At 42.0% G+C, this 20,659-nt stretch overlaps 1 protein-coding gene across 4 annotated transcripts in view; it reads left to right on the top strand.

Moving 5' to 3' along the window:
- Positions 1–19,552, top strand: part of LOC149347881 (UNC93-like protein MFSD11) — a 51,365-nt gene extending 31,813 nt beyond the window's left edge. Inside the window, exons 5-16 of one of the 4 annotated variants that reach the window (XR_016292684.1) lie at positions 400–496; positions 2,850–3,026; positions 6,050–6,126; positions 6,702–6,767; positions 7,176–7,301; positions 9,233–9,401; positions 10,921–10,984; positions 11,870–11,941; positions 14,340–14,526; positions 16,785–16,815; positions 17,406–17,500; positions 18,633–19,552. Coding sequence is in view for 3 of the 4 variants with exons in the window: in XM_089587584.1 (XP_089443710.1) it covers positions 400–496; positions 2,850–3,026; positions 6,050–6,126; positions 6,702–6,767; positions 7,176–7,301; positions 9,233–9,401; positions 10,921–10,984; positions 11,870–11,941; positions 14,340–14,526; positions 17,406–17,494 (1,124 nt within the window). In the remaining variant the exon portion in view is untranslated. The remainder of the gene's footprint in view (positions 1–399; positions 497–2,849; positions 3,027–6,049; positions 6,127–6,701; positions 6,768–7,175; positions 7,302–9,232; positions 9,402–10,920; positions 10,985–11,869; positions 11,942–14,339; positions 14,527–16,784; positions 16,816–17,405; positions 17,501–18,632) is intronic. The other 3 variants (XM_089587586.1, XM_089587584.1, XM_089587585.1) reach the window with 3 other exon arrangements.
- The last annotated feature ends 1,107 nt before the right edge of the window (positions 19,553–20,659 follow it).

Below are 20,659 nucleotides of genomic sequence, written 5' to 3' on the forward strand. Positions count from 1 at the left end.
AGGAAGAAGTGGGCTTGGGCAGGGCATGTAATGCGAAGGCAAGATTACCGGTGGTCCTTAAGGGTAACGGAGTGGATTCCAAGAGAAGGCAAGCGTATCAGGGGACGGCAGAAAGTTAGGTGGGCGGATGAGATTAAGAAGTTTGCGGGCATACGGTGGCCGCAACTGGCAAAGGACGGGGTTAATAGGAGGGACATGGGAGAGGCCTTTGCCCTGCAGTGGGCGTAGTCAGGCTGGTGATGATGATGATGAGATGGAGAAGGCATGGAAAAGAGGACAGACATCATCATTATTACAATTGCTGGACACAGCAAATGCTCAGTGTATGTTGCACCGAGCATCATGTTGGCTTTCTCTGTGTCATTGTGATGCAGAAAATGCCCTTTCCTTTGTATGCAGTGATATGGACGGGCCAAGGAAACTTCTTGACCATCAACTCCGACAGCACCACCATGTCGCGAAATAGCGGTATCTTCTGGGCCATGCTGCAGTGCAGGTGAGCTGGCGTCAATGTTGCTGACTCATGAGCACTGCCTTCTGCAGGAGTGCGCAAAATTTCTACTGTGCAGCAATTGGTATGCAGGCAACGTAAAGGAAATGAGGGGCTCATTTTTTCACACATATGAAGGAAGCCAACAGGAAACGAAACAAAGGAGCGTAGGGGAATTTAAAAAAAATTGCAGTGTTGATCAGTGGGAGAATAATAGTGCAATTATTTTATCTCTGAAAGATATTTGGTTAGAAAGCAGAAGAAATTGTACGCGAAATTAGGTGGTCATGGGTTCGGATCCCACCGGCGGCATGTCGTTGTTTATTCTTCTGGTTTCTAACCATATATACTTCAGCGATAAAGTAATTACAGTATTAATCTCCCACTGATCAACACGACAAATTTAAAGAAAAAATTCTCTATGCTCTTTGGTTTCGCATTGCATAGCAAGCTTCTCTACAATGCATGCCACTGTTGATAGGGTGGCGTTTTCTGTTGTGGAGAAGCTTGTTAGAAGAATGTTTAAGATGAATTTTAAAGGGATACTGAGGATGAATTGAAGCTGGTCTGTATCGATTGACCACCACGTTCTTAGATTACCACGATAGATTAGAGTCCTCTACTAGACTTGCGTGAGTCTAAATAGGATACATTGCAGGCAGAGCCTTGATTGCACTGGCTCATAGATTCACCATGATGTTGCCTTTGTTCTGTACTCCTTCCATTCCGTCTTATTCATGTGCAGCATTCTAGTAGGTAAAACCATTCATCATTACTATTCTGAACATGTTGTCAAGGTTTAAATTGTTTGACAAGAGTCCTGTGCTGCTAGCTGTGACAGAAACATAAGTTTTGTTGGTAGTTAGTTTCAGTCGAAGCTGAGGTAATTTAAAAAAAATTCATTCAGATTGTATTGCGAATTTAGTACCCTCTAAATTTCATCGTGGAATGAATTAAAAGATTGAGCCCTTGAAAAGAGAAAGCTTCTATAGGTAAGTCTCATGCATGTAGCGAACAGTGCTTCAGTTGTATAGGTGCAGTTGAGTCTGAAATGTAACCTAGTAATTCTGCAGTGTAGAGGGAGCCCAAAAATTAAATTTTAATGGTATGCTCAAGTTCACCATACCTTTTTCTGTAATCTTACAAATTTTCCATAGCAATACTTTAAACTCAATGATTTTTTGTGAGTTTCGAATTGTTGTTGAATTTCTATTCGGCAATCTGAAAGGGCTCCCAAACTCCTTTTGCCAGGTCTACGTTATGGAGTTAGCAATACATTTTTTGATATAGCTTTCTGCGTAAAGGACTGCTTGAAAGCTAGAATTATGTAGCAAAATTCTTCTTTGTTCAATGCCTCTTGGTATCCAACTTCTCTGTATGTGTGCTGCTGTACTGTAATGCATTACCTTTTTTTTGTTTTTGCTTGTAAAAAATTATCATCGCTCGCATGTGCCCACTTATGGCACTGATTACGGAATTTCATTTTTTTTCTTCAGTTTTAAACACACACACACACTCTTGCCACATTAGTACCCATTGTTTTTATTTCCAGCGATATGTCCCTTCGGCACTAGCTATTAATAAATGGGTGAGAAATTTTCGAATTTTCAGATTTTTTTTGCAGAAAAGAGACAAATTTTCTGCAGAAATTTACCACAGAAAAAATTCCCATCTTCCCCAATGATTAATTGTGCAATTTCTGCCAGGTTCTCATTTGTCCATGTTGTGACTCAAAAGTGCTTTCAAGGTGTCAGTTGTATTTCTTTTCACCGATTCCTGTCATATGTAGTCGTTATGTAAACAAATCAGCACATTTTAGGCACATGAACGCCTTCACGCTTGCTAAACAAGAAAATTAACTCACTGGAGGCGCATCAGAGCCACCATAAAACATGAAGATGTTCATTTTAAAAATGGTTTTCTGCGTTCGGCTTGCATGCCTGACTTGCTCTGTTTCTGTGCATGATTTTTTAGATCTCAGTACATTTTACTGCATCCACAGCGGAGAACATCGCACCCTGTATATGAGGAATTATATATTGCTCAAGTCACGGCCAAGAAGGTGTATGCAGCACTTGAAGCAGATGTTTTGTTATTCTGTTTCAGTGTATAAACTGTAAAGAACTCTATCTTCATAAGGACCTAATTATCACAGATCGCCCACATTTCACAAGAAGTTCATCCCGTAGACAGTTATACTTATCATCTCTTCATTCCTGAGATGTTTATCAAGTTTGACTAATTCTTTAACAACTTTAAATGAAACCGTGAAGCATTATGCTCGAGTGAAAAAAAAAAGATGTTTAGGAGCATGTGCAACACATGTAAAAACGCTCTGCCGTTTCTTTCTCCGTTTCAGTCTCATCTGGGGCAACATATTTGTGTACATCCAGTTCCAGGGCCGTGACCACATCGACCAACACAGCCGATACACAGTCTACGGTGCACTGACGGGAATCGGAATTCTCGGCATGTTGCTCTTGCTGTTGCTTCGGGGCGGTGGCGTCCCGCGCCGCAGAAATGGTCAGCGAGAAGCGTGAGTAGCGATGAGACAGTGTGTGCATGAAAATCGCACTCACGCTCTCACTTCCTTTCTGCCTCGGTAAAAATTTAACATATTGTGTCAGAGCCCCCAGCACGTGCAGTCCTTGTTGCACATTCAGTGCAACAGTGTTGCACATTCAGTGTTGCATTCAGTGTTGCATTCAGTGTTGCATATAGCCTGAGTCGCTCTGGGACGTTAAACCCCAATAAACCAACCAAGGTCGTGGCATCAAATCCTGGCTGTGGCTGCTGCATTTCAGTGGAGGTACATACACAAACGCTCATGTGCTGTGTGATGTCAGTGCACGTTAAGGATATTGAGGTGGTTGAAATTATTCCGAAGCCCTCCACTATGGCGTCCCTCACAGCCCATGTGTTGCATTGGGGTGTTAAACCTGATGTATACCATACCGTGCTATACCATACCTTGCCATTGTAATTATGGGGGGGGGGGGAATACAGAGGTGAAACTTCGACCTCTAGTACAACAACTACAGTAAAACCTTGCTTATTCGAACCTCGAGGGAATAGGTAAATGTTTGAATTATCCCAAGGTCGCATTACTTGATTGCGCCCAAAAAAACCACTAAAAGCCACTCGTATTACAGTAAATTTGTATGGTGAAAACCTGGGTAACAGTCTAGTTTAATTATGAGGTTTTAACGTCCCAAAGTGACTGGGGCTGTGAGGACTGGCATAGTGAAGGGCTCCGAAAATTTCGATTACTTGGGATTCTTTAACGTGCACTGACATCACACAGTGCATGGACCTCTGGAATTTCGCCTCCATAGAAATGTGATTGCCGTGGCCGGGATTGAACCCGCGTCTTTTGGGTCAGCGGCTGAGCGCTGTAACCACCACCATTATAATTAGTATTAAAAATATGATGTTATGGTTCAATACTAACTGCACTTGTATATGCCGGTCAGATGCTTGTGGTTGTGTGCACTAAATAGCCTTGCTACATTGAAGGATCTGCTTCTTTGTAGTTTCTTCCATTTCGGCACTAAGGGGATTAGTGTGAATAATGGTGGTCTTTGAAGGCACATTTCTGCGTTTTCTGTCAAATAAAATCAGGTCACCTTACATATTGTTAATCTTACCCTGGCGAAAATCTTTCCCAGCCCAAATGGTTTATGCAACAATTTCCAGTTGGTTCCAGTTGGTTCCAACTGGAACCAAATGGAAATTGTTCCATAAACCAGTTGAGCTGGGAAAGATTATATCACAATAGCTGTCCATTAGTGTTGGTCTTGTTTTCCTGTACACATCCCTTCACCTGGGGGTATATGCTAGCTTTATCTTGTTAAGAGAACAAACCTCCCCCCATGTTTACTTCTTTTCTGTTTTTCTTTTTTTCATGTGCAGGGGGCTCCATGTAAGTAATTCCACTAAAATCTAAGTATTGGGACAAAGATGAGACTGTAACTGAGTGTTGTGTGTGATACTTTCAATAAGCAGCTCTTATTTTAGCATTAACTGGCTGAGCATTTGGCATTTCAATCATTGGAGCTGGAATATTAAGTCTGAAAGTTGCTGACCGTCATGTGAAGCATTTTCTGAAAGGGTACTGTCGTTCTCAAAGTACCTTTTTCCATGCTTTAAACCATGCCTGCAAAACTCTGGAAGAGAGACAGGTTCTGGTAGTGTCTTTGTGTTGTGTGGATGATCAAGGTTATGAAAATTCAGCTTAGAACATGCAAATGCAACATCTTGATCATGTTAAAAGTTTGCACCATCATTGTGCTGGCATTTCAGTACATTTTAATTAATAGCAAGCATTTTAAGTCAATAAAATGGTCCAATTTGAGACATGATTGTTATCATTGTTACTTCATGGCTTGCTGGATTTATTTTCTTAGCAGTTTTTTTAACACAGACACTACATCTAAGAAAACACTAGCGCATGTCCCTTGTGTGCTGTCTTAGAAGTAATGTCTCTGTTCTAAAAACTGCTGAGAAAATGAATCCAGTAAGTCACTGTTACTTCCACAAATTTCCGCATTGCTCTTTCGGAGGCACTAAAATGTCTCATTCCTAAAATACCTCCCTTTCTTATCTGAAATTCCATGAAGGGATCATTTAGGATTGGCTATTTCCAACTGTACAGTGCAAAATCAGTGTCATTTTACTTGAAATTGATGGGCAGCAATTAGTCGCTGTGAGAAGTGCTGATTTCTCAAGAAAGCTCATGATGCTTAGAATGGTAAAATATTTTTGCTTGTTTCCGTGTAAAAAAACAAACAGCAAAAACTGTCTATGGGAACCTTCTCTTTGGTCCTCATTTTACAGCAACAGCTGTTAGTAGTAGTAGTAGTAGTAGTAGTAGTAGTAGTAGTAGTAGTAGTAGTAGTAGTAGTAGTAGTAGTAGCAGCAGTAGTAGTAGTAGTAGTCGGCGTAACCAGTGAGTGGTAACCATGGTAACCACTTGGAGGAAGGGATTGCCATGGAAGTTGCACTGTCACTCATGATATCACTGGAGTGTGTCATGGCACCACAGCCTGCTGAGTGGTCCAAGCCCAGTGATGTCATGTGAGACAATGTAGTTCCTCTCCCTCAAAACTCCTTGCACTTCTGTGATGACTTCCCCAAGCACTTGCATAGACCGCAGCTTTCAGAATCAGGCGTTCGCAACCTCCAGCTAGTTGGAGCTCACAAGGCTTCCTTCATGACTTCCCAGCAAACCAAAAACCTCTCAGAGACGTCTAGCTAGACGTCTCTGAGAGGTTTTTGGTTTGCTGGGTTTTAAGGACTGGGAGAGAAGTGCTACTTAAAGAGAGGGCATGTCTGAAAACAAAGTGAGCAACCTATAACTATACATATATGCGTGTCACTTTCAAATTCTTTACCTCAATGTATATTGCGAAATGAAAGCATCTCCACAGCTGTCACCGAAACTCGCGTTACACAGTGGTAACCATCCTGCGAGTTTTTTCCATCCTGTTAAAACTGTTCTTGCTGTGTGCAACTGTTTTTGTCTGTGAACTAATGGCCTGTTACTGGTTGCCATTGCAGGGATGACAAAAGTGGTCCTGCGTCAGAAGTTGACGTCGGACAGCTCAACACAGAGTCTGGCTTCGTCGACGCATTACGTACGTACAGACAGTGCAGTCCCATTTACAATGTAAAAGACACTGTAAAAGACTAATGTGAAGGGCTTTTGTTTTGAAGTTGAACTTGAAGGACAATTGAATGCATAGCTGGGAATCTAAACTGCTTTACTTGATGCACTCAAAAAGGTTTCTTCACCCCTGCATAACAGAGGGATGGCTGAAGAGGATAGAATAGCGTATTGATGGGCATTATTCAACAAAAGGGACAATTTTAAAGATCTCGACTTCGCTTTGTTATATTCGCTCTGCAGAGTGCTTTGGGTTTTGCTAACTGCAGTCATGAATTTGCAATTGTAGTTTTCTGCTTAAATCTGAAGTAGAGTGAAAAGTTATAAAAAAGAAGTAGTGAACTTGACATTTGCCACGCACACACTGTAGCTAATTGTATGTAGCTGTGTAACTGTATGTAGCTAATTTAACTGATGAGACAGGCTTTTCGAGCTTCTAGGAAGGAGGTGCCTGTGTACTGCCTTTTTGTTCCGCAACTCTCAAAAGAGTTGAAGCAGGATTTGTTCTTTACTGCGAAATGTTGCTAAAATGGCTTTTCACTGCAGTGAAGTCGCTGAGGCTTATGAAGACAACCAAGATGCTCATACTCAGTGCTACATTTTTTTATACCGGTGAGTGTCTTTTTAATATTTTTTTTAGAGGAAGCCATGTTTGTGTTAACTGGCCTATAACTGCATGACTGTAGCGATCCACTTTTCTGAAGGTTTCCTGCTGTAACTCAAGCCTTTTTCAAGAAATTTGTCATTGGTGGGAATTTGAGTTTCGGAAAACCTGTGCTATGTTATTGATATAGCGTGTTATACGAAGTGCTTTCAGTTGAAGAAAGCATGCTGTTAATTAGCAGATAATGCTGCTCTGTCGCCTGTTATGCATAAATTGCTTTGACTTCTATGAGCTTGGTGTGCATAGAAACATCAGTCTGCCAAGCACGTGTTTATATGCTTTTGCTGTCATGGAACTTTGATGGCTTTTCAGCACGTTCATTTAGCCAATGGTTAAAAAAAAGAGGAATTTTTCAGGTTTGGAGTTGTCCTTCTTCAGTGGAGTCTACGGATCATGCCTTGGCTTCACAAAGAGCTTTGGCAAGGACTCTTCCAAGTTTCTCGGCATCAACGGGCTCCTTATTGGTGCTGGAGAAATCACAGGTACGAGGCAGGACACACACAGAAGGTGAAAGAACATGCTGACAACAGCCTTTAATGTCTGGTGTTAAGTCTTTTTTTTTTTTTACAAGCTTATACAAAAAAACGTTCATTCACGAGATTGTATATTCACAGAGGGTGTTGTGACTAAGTGTGACCCTTACCGTTCTGAGAACCACAATACTTAAAGTGAGACACTGGGAATAGAAACACGTAACACGTGCATGCCGTCTACTGTTTTCTGCTAGGTAAAGCCAGATTAACCATGTATGTAAGGTCGCAAGGAAAAGAAATGACCCTTCGCTGAAGCCTCATCCAGCATATGTGGTAGGTAAGATCCACACATCCCCTTCAGTCACAACTTATCATCCGCTGGGTAAACAATCTTCAAGTTTTGAAATTTTTGCAAGGAACATGCCAAGGTTGCGCTGAAAAGATTCCCGCCCTCCCAGATAATTAGTTATGCATTTTCTATTGGGTTCTGATACAACCAAACTGAGACTCAACACTGTTTTCAGGATTTCAGATATACTTCTTTTGACTCATTCTTGTCACAAGAAGTTGTTATGTTAACCGAACATCTTGTCTTAGGCCTTTCAAAGCACTCACACTTGCAAAACAAATGAACAAAAACACATACTTGCCAGTGCCATATCAGAGCTCCCATAATATGCTAAGGCTTTCATCTTAAAAATGATTTTCAGCATACATTTTGCGTCCCTGGCTTGAGATGATTCTGTAGGCACTTTTATCACAAAGAGCCCCTGATATATGTAGCCTTCATACAAGCACATTACATCCCAATGGTAACTGAAACTAATGCCAAACTAACTACGTTTACACATGAAAATATGATGGCATATGTGGTAATGGTATAGTATATCTTGTGACTACAGTGTGATGTATGGGACATAGAAGAAGGAAGCACTCAGGGACACAACATAGCACTGTGTCCGTTTGTCACGCTGTAGTCAGGGAATATTGTCACCAACTCGCCCAACAACTTACCTTGTGGCATATATCTGCTGCTCTTCCAAGTGGATGCATAGTGACAGACATGCTAGAAGATTACTGGATTGATACTGTTGTTGCCTAACACATTCAGTGTCTTTTCGTTCGCAAAGGAGGTCCCACTACAGTTTCTCACTTTGGGACCTCCTGCTGTATATGAATGAGTTGTATTATTTTGACATACTAATAAATATGATTCTGAGTACATTTTCTGTTTGTGTGTTTTTCTCACGTGTAGCTGGACAGCACTTTGAAATCTGAAATCCATAAAAATATAACAACAATACAAGCCGTTGCAAACTTGCAGATTAACATGTCATCTCGCTCCACCCGCCACCATGAACATTGGCACGTTCCGCGACCACATACTAACTACGGTCTCCAGATGCTTCGAAACAGGCTGCCTAGTACACTAAACAAATATAAGCTAACGGAAGAGCAGCTGCGGGTTCTAACCAGGAAAAAATTATTCGACATTATTAACTAACCTGTACTGTAAGATTTGATTGTATTTTTTAACTAATGCACTCATTCACTGTTTTTGCACTTATCTTGTTCGTATATTTTTTTTCCATTTGTTCTTTGTTATTCTTCCCATCATATATATTTTATGTCCTTCCGAACTGTCGTGCTTGCTGCCATGTTGTCCGGGGAGACGGGGCCAGTCAAGCTGCCCTTGACGCAGCTTTTATCCCGTCACCCTCGCCACACCTCGTACATGCCCTGCACTTGTTGTGGGAAATAAACTGAAACTGAAACTGAAACTGTGGTTGTTAGCTCATAATTCCATTGTGACCAAAGCTGAACTTGGAGGGCATTATACTTCACTTAAATTGTGCGACACAAGGAGAGGAATGTTGTTAGCTTTCAGAAAGCATTCCTTGTGCACGCCTGCAAGAAACTGTGTGTGGTACACCACGTAGGTGGCCTGCTCTTCAGCATTCTGGGCAAGCGGACCAACAAGGCTGGCAGGGACCCCATCATTCTCCTCGGCTACTTCGTGCACATCGTCGCCTTCTACACCATCTTCGTCAACCTGCCGGCAAACTCGCCACTGGGACCCACCTCGGAACCTGCCTACATCACGAGCAAGTGCGTCCCTTTCATAGTTTGGTACAATTCACGATCAAAGCAGCATATGCCCTTCAAAGGAGACCTTCAGCGGCATTGACCTACTGTCATGGTGTCACAGTCAACCACCTTACACTTGCCAACCACATGCCATGCCACGCTATCAGGTGGAAGGAGTTTGACCGCGACATGGTAACAGTAGATCGATGCTACTTGGTGGAGGACTTATTGTTTGAGGGGCATCTGCCACTTTATTTTTGAGTTCTGTCCAACTATAAGAACATACACCGTTGAGATAGTTTTTAATGAGTCACTTGGCAGGTTTCCGAAATTCATTGCAGTTTTGCTTCTGAAATGTGATGGGCCAGAGTAAATTGTCCCACTTCCTAGTTCAATCTTAAAGACCATGCTCTCTCACACCATCTTGCAAGCAAGGAAACCTTATCTTTGCAATTAAAACTTAATTATTTTACTGTGTTAGTAGCATGGGCCTTGTTTCCTGGAAATCCATCGTGGGCTTTGTGACCAGAGGTTTGTATGGGCAGAGCGGAGGAGTGCGAGAGGGAAAGGAGAAATGGAGAGGAGGAGGCACGCTGCAATAGAGCGCCTAGTGGGAGGGAGGTGAACTAGCACTCACATAGGTACCGCCGCTTGCGGAGTGAAAGGAATGCGAGAGGGAATGGGAGAGGAGGTGTGATACAACAGCGCCTCTAGCGGGAACGCAAGGAACTAGCATTCGCGTCGGAGCTGCTGCATGCTGATGGAGCGAACGGGGGAGAGTGAGAGGGAAAGGGAGAGGTGGATGCACATGGAAATAGCGCCCCTCGCAGGGTGCAAAATCCGAAAGGTGCAAGTAAAAGGCGAATTTGAAAAGACACAAATTAAAAGCATACTACTGACACAGAAGTTTCGCATCATGTAGTATGATTGCCTGTCAATTATTGTTTCTTACCTGATTTTCTGTTCTCTAGAACAAGGGCTGGTAGGCACCTGTATGCTTTTGTACTGTGCTAAGCATGCTATAAAATGAATGAGCATGTGCTAGAGCGTGCTTGCAGGTTGAAAAGTGGGAGCGCACAGTTCTTGTCTTGTTTTGCAAATTTCAGGGAGAAGGCATTGCTGTTCGTGCATTGCTCAACAGGCCCATCATTTTTACTGCCCCCTCTGCTTTCTTTACTGCTTGCCTTGCAACAGGCTGAAGTGTTTTCAAAAGCATGCATGCATATCAGTGTGTGACTTCACTATCGCTATCATATGTCACACTGTTGGCTACACTGTGAGGGCTATGGTCTCTACAAACAAGAATGAGGTGTTGAGCAATATGATAAGCATGAAACTCCTTCCTTGTCACTGTAGAGTGCAACATTGATCGGCACTGTTGCCCGATTTGGGTCTGCCTGCATTATGGCATGCGTTCATTCATTGTGGATAATATACCAATTGCAACAGTTCATTGAAATTTTCAATTTAGGGAGGAGCATCGTATATACTTGTTTTTCTTATGGCTTTAAATTTGTGTGTATCTTTTTTTTTTTTTCAGTCTATACCTCGCCTTTGTGGGTAGCTTCCTGCTTGGATTTGGAGACAGCTGTTACAACACTCAGGTCTGTCTTTATAGTTATACCTTTACAGCAGTGCAGGCTTGCACGGTTGCTGCCAAGATGCATGCAGTCTTAAGTTGTGCACCATTATTAGTGCGCCATTAACCTTATTTGTGATGCCATTAAATGTTTCAGTGATTTGCTAAGCATGCCTAAAATGACTGGAAAGGTTAGGTCTGTTAAGTGAAAAGGGAGGCCAAATTTGCATTGCCTTCTGAGGCTTTGCAAAAAGCAGCAGCAGCAACAGCAGTAGCAGCAGGTATTTCACTACTAACGACATCCCCTAGCAGCGGCCAAGATTCTGGGGCCCTGCCGTCAACCTTCATGTGCTGGGAAAGCAGTCGAGGTGCTCCTCAATTACTTGAGATGAAGGTTTGAAGTCCAGAGTGCAGACTCACTGCTGGCATTCCGTGTTGTTATGGACTGAAGGACGACATGGGTCCATACCATACTACAAACTGTACTGATCTTTCATTCCTTTTCTCTTTCTCTTCCCCCATCTCCCTCCCCACGTGTAGGGTAGCCAGCCAGGCATTGCCTGGTTAACCTCCCTGCCCTTACTTTCTTCAGTCTCTCTCTCTCTTCACTACTCAGCATGCTATACACACTTTTCTTGACATAGGTTAATACAGTCAGTGGGTCACTGCAATTCTGTATCATTTAAATATAGTCATTCAGCAATCATGTATATCACTTGAATTCGTCTGAGCATACCTTTCAACTTGGTATCGTTTTAACCGTGCTTTCTTTATGGGTGTATGTATTTAGTTAGGTGATTCCACTGTGAATGTGATATAATCTATCCTTAACATTTCTAGTACCACTGCCACATGCCCTTAGATTTCCTCCATGCATAATGTCTCAGGCGAATTATCATTTTTTTTGCAGATCTACTCCATCCTTGGATTTGTGTACTCGGAAGACAGTGCTCCAGCATTTGCCATCTTCAAATTCATTCAGGTATCCAGTGGTGTTCTGTATAGATGATTTCGCTGTAATCCGGGGGTTCCCATCTAGCTTCCACAGAACCGTTAGGTTTCTTGGAGTACAGTTGAACCTCATTATAACAAAGTTGAAAGGGCCCAGCAATTACTCCGTTATAGCTGTAACTTCGCTATATCCTGTGTTGACTGGGCCTTCAAGAGGAATCGTCATTCCTTCGTTATATCCATAATTTTGTTTTAGACCATTTCGTTAACGAGGTTCGGCTGTACTTTCTGGGTTCTTTAAGTACCTTAAAGGTCCACTGAAGAGGAATCTGAACTCGTATTTTTGCCGCTGGAACTCGATCTACACGTTCCGAGCTTCTTGGAAACTTCGAATTATTGCCCTGTGCGGCCGATTTCCCTAATTTAAATCGGATTAACGTCGGGCTCCCGCCTTTTTTTTTTTTTTTGATTCCCCGCAAACGATGGGAGGAGTCTACCAACCTTTCACCCAGTCCCGTGGCGGCTTGCTGCTCTGCCATCGGCGGAGTGATACGTAGTGATCGGCGAAAGCAAAGAGTCCATGTGTATTTTTATTTCCGTGGGCCTTATTTGCTGCTATGTAGTCTTTGACTAGACCTATTTAATCACGGAAACCTAAAAGAAACAAAATAAAAGCGAAAGCAAAGTCGTCACGCGACTGCCTGAAAGGCACTTCATGCGTTGGTCGACTCCTCCCACCGTATGCGGGGAATTGAAAAAAAAAATGGCGGGAGCCGGACGTTAATCCGATTTAATTAGAGAAATAGGCCACACAGAGCAATAAATTGAAGTTTCTAAAAATGCTGGGAACGTGTAGATCGAATTCCTGCGGCAAAAAGACCAGTTCAGATTCCTCTTCAGTGCACGTTTAATCCATGCATGCCTCAACTCCCATCTTTCCTCTGCCCACTATATTTCGGGACAACCTGTAATTGCTTATCACGGATTGCTTTAATATTCAGCCAGTCATTATGAATTGAATTTGAGCATTCTTCGAGGGACTCTCTGTTTGCATGCTATTTCCTGCATGCATGTCAGAAAGGAATGGATGGAAGCCAAGACATGTGGGGTTCTGCAGTACCTTTCAAAAGCCGTTGGGGTTTCTCGAGCATGAAATGTTCGAGAACCCTTTCTTCTAGCTGTGTCAGCATCTGCTTGAATTTCCGCATGTTCTTTCCACTGTGCACATATCTTTTAGCTCAGGCTAGTAACTGAAATGGCATTTTTACAGTTACAGTTTACAGTTTTGCAGTTGCAGATGCTTTATATCTTTCTAGCAGGAGTGGTGATAATATAGTAAAGGTGGTCACAGCAAGTACACATAAAATTCAGGTTTTACATTTACTGTAGTAGCATAGTGATATTTTTATTGACGCATGTTTAACCTCACGATAAAAACCTGACCATATGTACAGTTTGCTGCCTAGAACTTTGAAATAATCTGCAAATTACAAGTTGATGGTGGTTTTATGCAGAGCATAGAGCCATGCCTCACCAGTATTTGAAAATGTGCTTATATCTGTGCGCTGCTAACAACTCACTCAGTCACTCATTGTTACTCAGGTGGGATATTATGTGACTCACTTAATTGTCATTCAGAGCTGATGTAAAACTTAGTGTCATTCAAAGAGGCTGAAGTTACCGCCCTAAATAAAGAAATTTTGTGAAAGCATCCGGCTTTTTGAACTAATCTGCATCATCTTGAAGCAATGATAAATTTAGGCTAGTTAAACTGAGTTCGAACTTCACATACGTACATGTTTGGAAAATTCAGCATGAAACAAGATGAAGACAAAAAGGAGAAGCACACACACTTTGAATTTTCCAAACATGCACCCACTCCAACTCGCCCATTTCAGCATCCTCATCCATGTACTTAAACACTGTATATTAATTCCTTCATGGCTGGCTACATAGTGCAAAAATGTGTTATATCAGTACTGATCCAGGAATTCCTGTTCTCATCATTCCACTTCTGCCTGCATTATATTTTTCTCTGCGCATTGAAAAATTTTCGTGTAAGAAAACAACAACACTCAACTGCCTGTCTCTGATCAGTCCAGTTAAAGCTTTTCAGTGTTGACAGAGGCATATTAATGTGAGCTTCTTGTGATACTTTATAGTAGTGTCTAATTTTATAGGAAAGGCCCCTTTGGAAGTATAGTTTGCAAGTCTGGTTGTTCTGTTCTTCTGCGGTGACTGGAATTTGTTTCTTGACTTGTTATATTTTATCTCTCACCTTTTCTTGCTTTTATTTTTATCATTTAAATGTACGGTCTTTCTCTTAGCTTAGCCTGTGTGTTTGCTCTCGAACAAAACAAAAGCAGCGAGAAATAGCAATCATAATAATTAACAATTGTTATTTTTCCCCCTTCCTTTTGTCGTGGCAGGCAATAGCAGCTGCCATCGCCTTCTTCTACTCCAACTACCTGCTGCTTCCGTACCAGCTTCTCATCCTGGTGGTGTCGGCCACCCTGGGCACGCTCAGCTTCTGGCTCATCGAGTGGCAGACCTACATTGAGCACCGGCGACATCGAAACCACACCACCCCGGACGACAGCGGAGCTGATGGGCCATGTATGTATTAGCCCGCTGCATCAGTTGTTGTTTTTTGGGGGGCTATTTTTATGCACGTATTTACAGATGCAGCAGCGTGCAGGCTCTTAACAGATTGGCCTTCAGTTGCCTATGTATGAGGGCTAATTTAGGAGGCTGAATACTGCATATTGTCATATGCTGGTGGACGCTAATGGAAAGTTGACCTTTGAGTCATTTTGAAAGACTTTCTGGTCCACGAATTAAAGAAAGAAGTTTAACGGTCGCTTAGCGCACAACGAGTTTCAGAATCTGAATTTCCAAGTTTAACGGCCACCGGCATTTGTAAGTACCGATGGACACTCCAGTCTAACCACAAGTTATCGCTATGCTTACAAAAATCCTACCGGCATTTGGTTCACATTAACAAGTTTTATACAAAAAAAGAATGAAAAAGTGAACATCCAGAGTGTTCTCGACAAAATGGTGTGTTATAAATATGAGCAATAAAATTAGGAAAGGGAAAATAGCAATGAAGGTGCACTATGCCGAATACCAGAGGCTGTCAAACGCTGTTCCACGGAACCCTTGGGCTCCTTCAGGTGTTTTTTGGGTTTCTGAAGCTTTTTAATCCATGCAGGTCTCAGCTCCCACCATTTAATGTCTTCATTTTGAGACTTACACCATGATTGCTGATAGCAGACTGTTTCACTACGACAGCCAGTCATTATTAATTGAAGTTATTGTTCCTGCTGCAGCATTATATGCCTCCTTACCCGCCATTATAGAATGAAGCATTGCAGTTGTAACCTCTGCACATATATCCATTCAGTTTATGTTTCTATCCTAAAAGAACTGCAACATCATCCTGGGAAGGTAAAGGGGGAAAAAAACAAAACCGAAATGCGTTTATGTTGGCTGGGATGTTTGTGCACGGTTACATACATGACCAAGTTGAACTTGTGTCTTGCTCAAATTTTCTGTAGTAGGTGTAGCCAGTGTATAACTGTTATGGTGACAAATCATGATGGCTGACCTGTCATCATTTGTGAAATCTAGGATAGAAGGATAGAAGGCAAGGATAGAAGCATTTTTGTTTCTGTTTATGAAATGTATCACTTATAATACTTATTGTAACGTGGGTGGCGCTGATGAACACTCTCAAGGTTAGGTTATTTGTAAACATAAATACCCCCGAAAGCAGAAGGTTTGACAGCCGTCGCCGTAGCTCGGAGGTAGAGCACCGGACGCGTAATTCGGAGGTCATGGGTTCGGATCCCACCGGCGGCATGTGGTTGTTTTTTCTTCTGCTTTTCTAATCAATTAGCTTTAAGCGACAACATATTCAGTAATATTCTTACTTGATCAACAGCACAAAAAATAAATTAATTAAGAAATCCCCAGTGCTCCTTGGTTTCTGTGGCTGTTGGCTTCTCTCATATTTATAACGAGCCCCTCATTCCCCTTCCCTTGTTTGCTTATTGTAGCTAAAGTAGTTCTCCATGATGAAAAGTTTGGAAACAACATTAAAACATTATCATAGGAACTATATTATTTCGACAGCACATAGGTATTGTTACTGTACTGAAGCTGTGCGCACTTGGAGAGAGATTAGTTGTTAATAGTATACTGACAGTGTGTTAAACAGAGACCTAAAGCGCATGACCTAGCTTGGTACATGTTTGGTGCCCAGTGATGCTGGAACTGTTTTTAATGGCTCACAGAAGTGTGCTGTACCGATTCTGTTCTTTCCTTACGAAGGCAGCAGTGAGGATGAAATGTGCACATTACTGGTGAGTGAGCAGATTGCTGTGAACATAGAATCTTGACTGATAAAATGAAACATAAACTGATGTGAAGTAGCGTAAGCAGTCTTTGCAAGTGCATGCTTGTCTTTGCACACTTGGACCAAAGTAGCCTGTGCAGTTTTATATTGTACTAGTCATAAATGACTGACTGTCTAAATCCTTTATTAAGCTGGTATTTGTGATGTCTTGTGATAATTAGATACTTTTCAGGTGGCAGTTAATTGTTGCTATTTTCATGTCAACTGGCACATTTTCTTCCTGGTAGTGAGAACTCAGGTCGTGAATTAAGTTTTGGGTGTTTTTTTTTATTATGTTCAAGGCTAGATATCAGCAGTTGTAAATATTCAGCTGCACTGAAGGAATGACTAGGTTAAATGATAAGTAATTAACTTATCTGTAAAATAGTCAAATATGTATTATAGCTCTTAGATGCAAATTTCATGGATAAATGGCAGTTCTTCTGACACGTTCTCTCCACGTTTTTTTATGTAGCACTGACGTGAAGAGCTGTAGCTGACGCATAGTAAGTATATATTAGTGTATGTGCTCCGTGTGCAATCGGGCTGTTTGTTTGCAAGTGTACGTAATTGCTTGCAGCTTTGTTGTGCACTTTACTAAAATGTTTGAGAGTGTGATGTGCTTTCTTACGTGCTGTACTATGCATGGTTTGCTCTGCCGCATTTGATTTTGTGCCTTGCCTGTTAGCATGCACACACATAAGGCTGTGCCTTCATGCATCATGAGCTTAGTCAACATTTGTCCTGTGCGGCATGCGTCGTTCGATGAAACATGTTGCCTTGCGAGATGTGTCATGTTTTGTTGTTCTGTGTTGTGTGCTTTATGACTTAAATCATAATTAATACAGCTTTTTCTTGTGAGATACCTGTCCAGTAAATGTCAAAGTACTCTTTGTGATGCTTGTTGGAAAAAGCAAAGGCCCAGTGGACATCAAAACTTCCGTGGACGTCCTGCGGACTTTCAGGACGTCCCAGGGACGTCCAAAAGACATCTAAAAGAGTTCTATTGCCCATTGAGGAGCTTTAAGAGTTTTCAGAAGCCTCCTGCATGACTCACAACTTCAGGAATTGAATAGAACTGTGGCACCCTTTCTAGTGCTGTCTGCATGCAGAGTGACTGGCTGTCTCTTGGACGCTGAGAGGACAGTGCACAGAAGGGCTGCAGTTGTGACGTCTAAAACCTGACGACAGGTTCGATGTTTTTCTGGAGTTTAGTCTGTGATCATATTACCTGCATCAGTCTGTGGTGAGCTAATTCACGCTCGCATTACAACATACTTTGTTACATTTGCTTCTTTACCATTGGGTAAACATGGCTTTGCAGGAGTTATCAAGACGGAAACAATATTACGGTTGCTCAGTGGGCCAGCCCTCCATATTTGGGTGCTTAGGGTATTCATCATATGGCAGTCCTCTCAAAAAGGGCAGCTGAGGGGCTGCTGAAATACGTGCAGACCAAAGCAGAAATTGCCCTCATACAAACGAAATCTTCAACCCGTTACACCTATTCTTCCAATTGTGCATTTAGGTTTTTGGATCAGTCAAAGCTGTTTAGGGCAGCGAACGCAAAATTAAAGATCATTTTTACAGTCTGGTCATGCCTCCATATAAAACAGATTGTGGCTGGTAAGCATGTGCAATAAATTTTGGAGAGTTTGAAGGAAAAGACTGGCTTATTAACAGAGTAATAGTTATCTTTATTGATTCAAATTACAGAGGTTGGATTCTTGGAATACTGCAGGTGCACTCATCTTGCATTTGCCAGTAGTTCTCTGACTTCCCTGATGGTGCAGAATGATAATGTAGCTTTAATTTTACGCGACAAGAGCAAATCAGGCGGAACACATATACCAACGCATACTCTTTCTTCCTCATGAATTGCATTGATCATCTGTCAAATTTTTGCTTTAGCATTCAGTAAACTACTTGTATTTACAAGCTATTTGTACATGTACATTCTATTCGCACATGTACAGAGGGGAAAACGCTTGTCCAGAATGACTGAACTGTGTGTTCTGCAGCTTCCAAGTCCCTGCGACCTGGAAGGCAAAAAATGACGATGAAATCCTATGAGTTTAACTGCACATGCTTACTTCCAGACCATTTTTAACCAAATATTAACGCTAGATATCACCTGTCCAGCCCAAAACATGCCCAGAACAGGTTGTGGACAATAGTTTTGCCCTCTGTACAAGTTATGAAGGCTTCTGTCTGGCATAATTGGTTTCCCATGTTAAGCAGGCGTATTGTTGGCATGTTGCGTGAGGATTTCTCACACGTTACCTGATGCATGCTTGCTCTTTGTCTGCTTCTGTTTTTACAGGCGTCGAAAAGCTATGAAGGCATCGCTTGGAATTCCACCTTTACTTCTCGACTTGGGAGGTGAAGACACGCCCTAGAGATACACCTGTTTTGAACTGGGAACAATAGCTGTTATGCTGAGGAGGGTGGCTTTGTATTCTTCAGGCGTTATTGGACCTGCAGTGCTCATACTGTTACTTGTCTTTTGTTTACATAGGTATACATTAGCATGTGATAACATTAATTCATGCGCATACACATGCCACCCTCCAGTCAACTACAAATCAATCGTGTCATATGAATGGACTGCAAGTCTGGTGCCATGGACTTTGTTTTGTTTTCATAGGAGCAAAACAACTCCCTTTCAGCACACTTCTATGTTATGCAGAGAGTGGTGATCATTTTCAAGTCTATTTTTAATATATACTTGTTAAACAGGATATGCATCACTCAGGCCAACCATATTGTGTGTTTTTTTAGTTTTTCTTTGTTTATCATCAAGTTCCTGTATGCAGTACAAAGGGAACATTTTTAGCATGAAATTTTAATGCGGGAGCGTTAAGTAGCTCATGAGGCGGGAAAGCCGGTGCCACAGTCTAAGGTTGCTGCGACTCCGTCATATTGTTCGTGCCTAAAAAATTCCAGGAGCACCAACAGCGGAGGCTTTGTGCTGCTGTTTCATCAATGCACAGAACAGGCAACCCCCCCTCACCGCGCACGGCTGCCGATAGCGGCTACCGAATAAGCGGTGGTGACCTGATAACGCATATTCGAGTTCTACTCTTAGAGGCGAAGCGTAAGTGTCCTCCAAGTTCTATTCAGAGTGCTTGTTAAACATTTTTATGTGAGATTGTATCCTCTGTAAATATTCTATTTTCTTACTTTACTTTTTATATACAAAAGATGTATACAACAAATAAATACGGTTTCCAGTCTGTTGAAGTCTTCTACTGTTTCTTCAATGAATAATGTTTGGCCTTTCAGAACACTATTAATTAAGAAACCACAGTGGCAACAACAGTAAAAAGTTGTGGCATAAGGTAATGGATGCTTAGAGTAGCGCGCGATGTTCTCAGCGTAAGGTGAGAATAACGCTTTTTGATTAGATCATTACTGAAATCTGCAGGCGCTGATGCTGAAACAAATATTGATGGCAGTAATTGATTTAAAAAAGGTGGACTTCTTCGCGCAGTAGGTTATTAGCATGGTTATGTAGTGTCACATAGTACATGTTACATGTACAATAAGATGGCTTGTTAGTTACAATGGTAGCCCCAGATTCCTCTGTGCCGCTCGAGTCGGTATAACTTCTTTTCAAGTCATCTGAGTGTCAATAAGATGGGGTACCATAAGAACATGCGTACGTGACATGAAAACGTCAACTGAACCGACATTCGTAAGGTTGGATAACGAGCTGAAAAGCGCACATATGTCGGCCCACGAAACTTTTGGTGGACTGCTATAACTGTGAGGAAGTCGGGGGAAACCCACTGCGCTAACCATCACTTATCTGCCCCAAGTCCTGTCAAGTCATGGTTCCTTTCCTTCACCATATCGGACCGATGCTTGCTCTACTTTGGTCGGGCCAACTGCATGGCTCAGTGCTTAACCCTATTGAATGTACAACACTGAAATCACAATTCGCACTTCAGTGTGCATGCCTTGCTTTCATAAAAAAAAAATGGCTGGCGGTTTAGCATTGCTAAGCACGAAATATTCGTGTGAAAGCATGGTTTTTAGCAGGTACTATTGGGGACCAAATTCTCCAGGACACGCGACAAGCGATTTTGGCTAATAGCTGCCATGTTTGTTAGCGATCACTTGTTATCACTATAGTACACATAACAGCATGCGAGCCCAACTTTCACCTCGACAAGTGTGGTCTCCAGCCTGCGCCTAATTACAGAATTATCAGCTTCGGTTCCAGATGATGCATCCTGGAGACTTTTGTCCCCAGCAGTACCCAAAAAAAAAAATTGGTTGTGAGGGAATGAACCAGGTGCAGTAACTGTCTGGCATATCTCGGTGGACGCTCGAACCACTCCTAAA

The sequence above is a fragment of the Amblyomma mixtum genome, chromosome 4 (genome assembly GCF_055824585.1).
Source record: "Amblyomma mixtum isolate Tamu chromosome 4, ASM5582458v1, whole genome shotgun sequence".
Taxonomy (NCBI): domain Eukaryota; kingdom Metazoa; phylum Arthropoda; class Arachnida; order Ixodida; family Ixodidae; genus Amblyomma; species Amblyomma mixtum.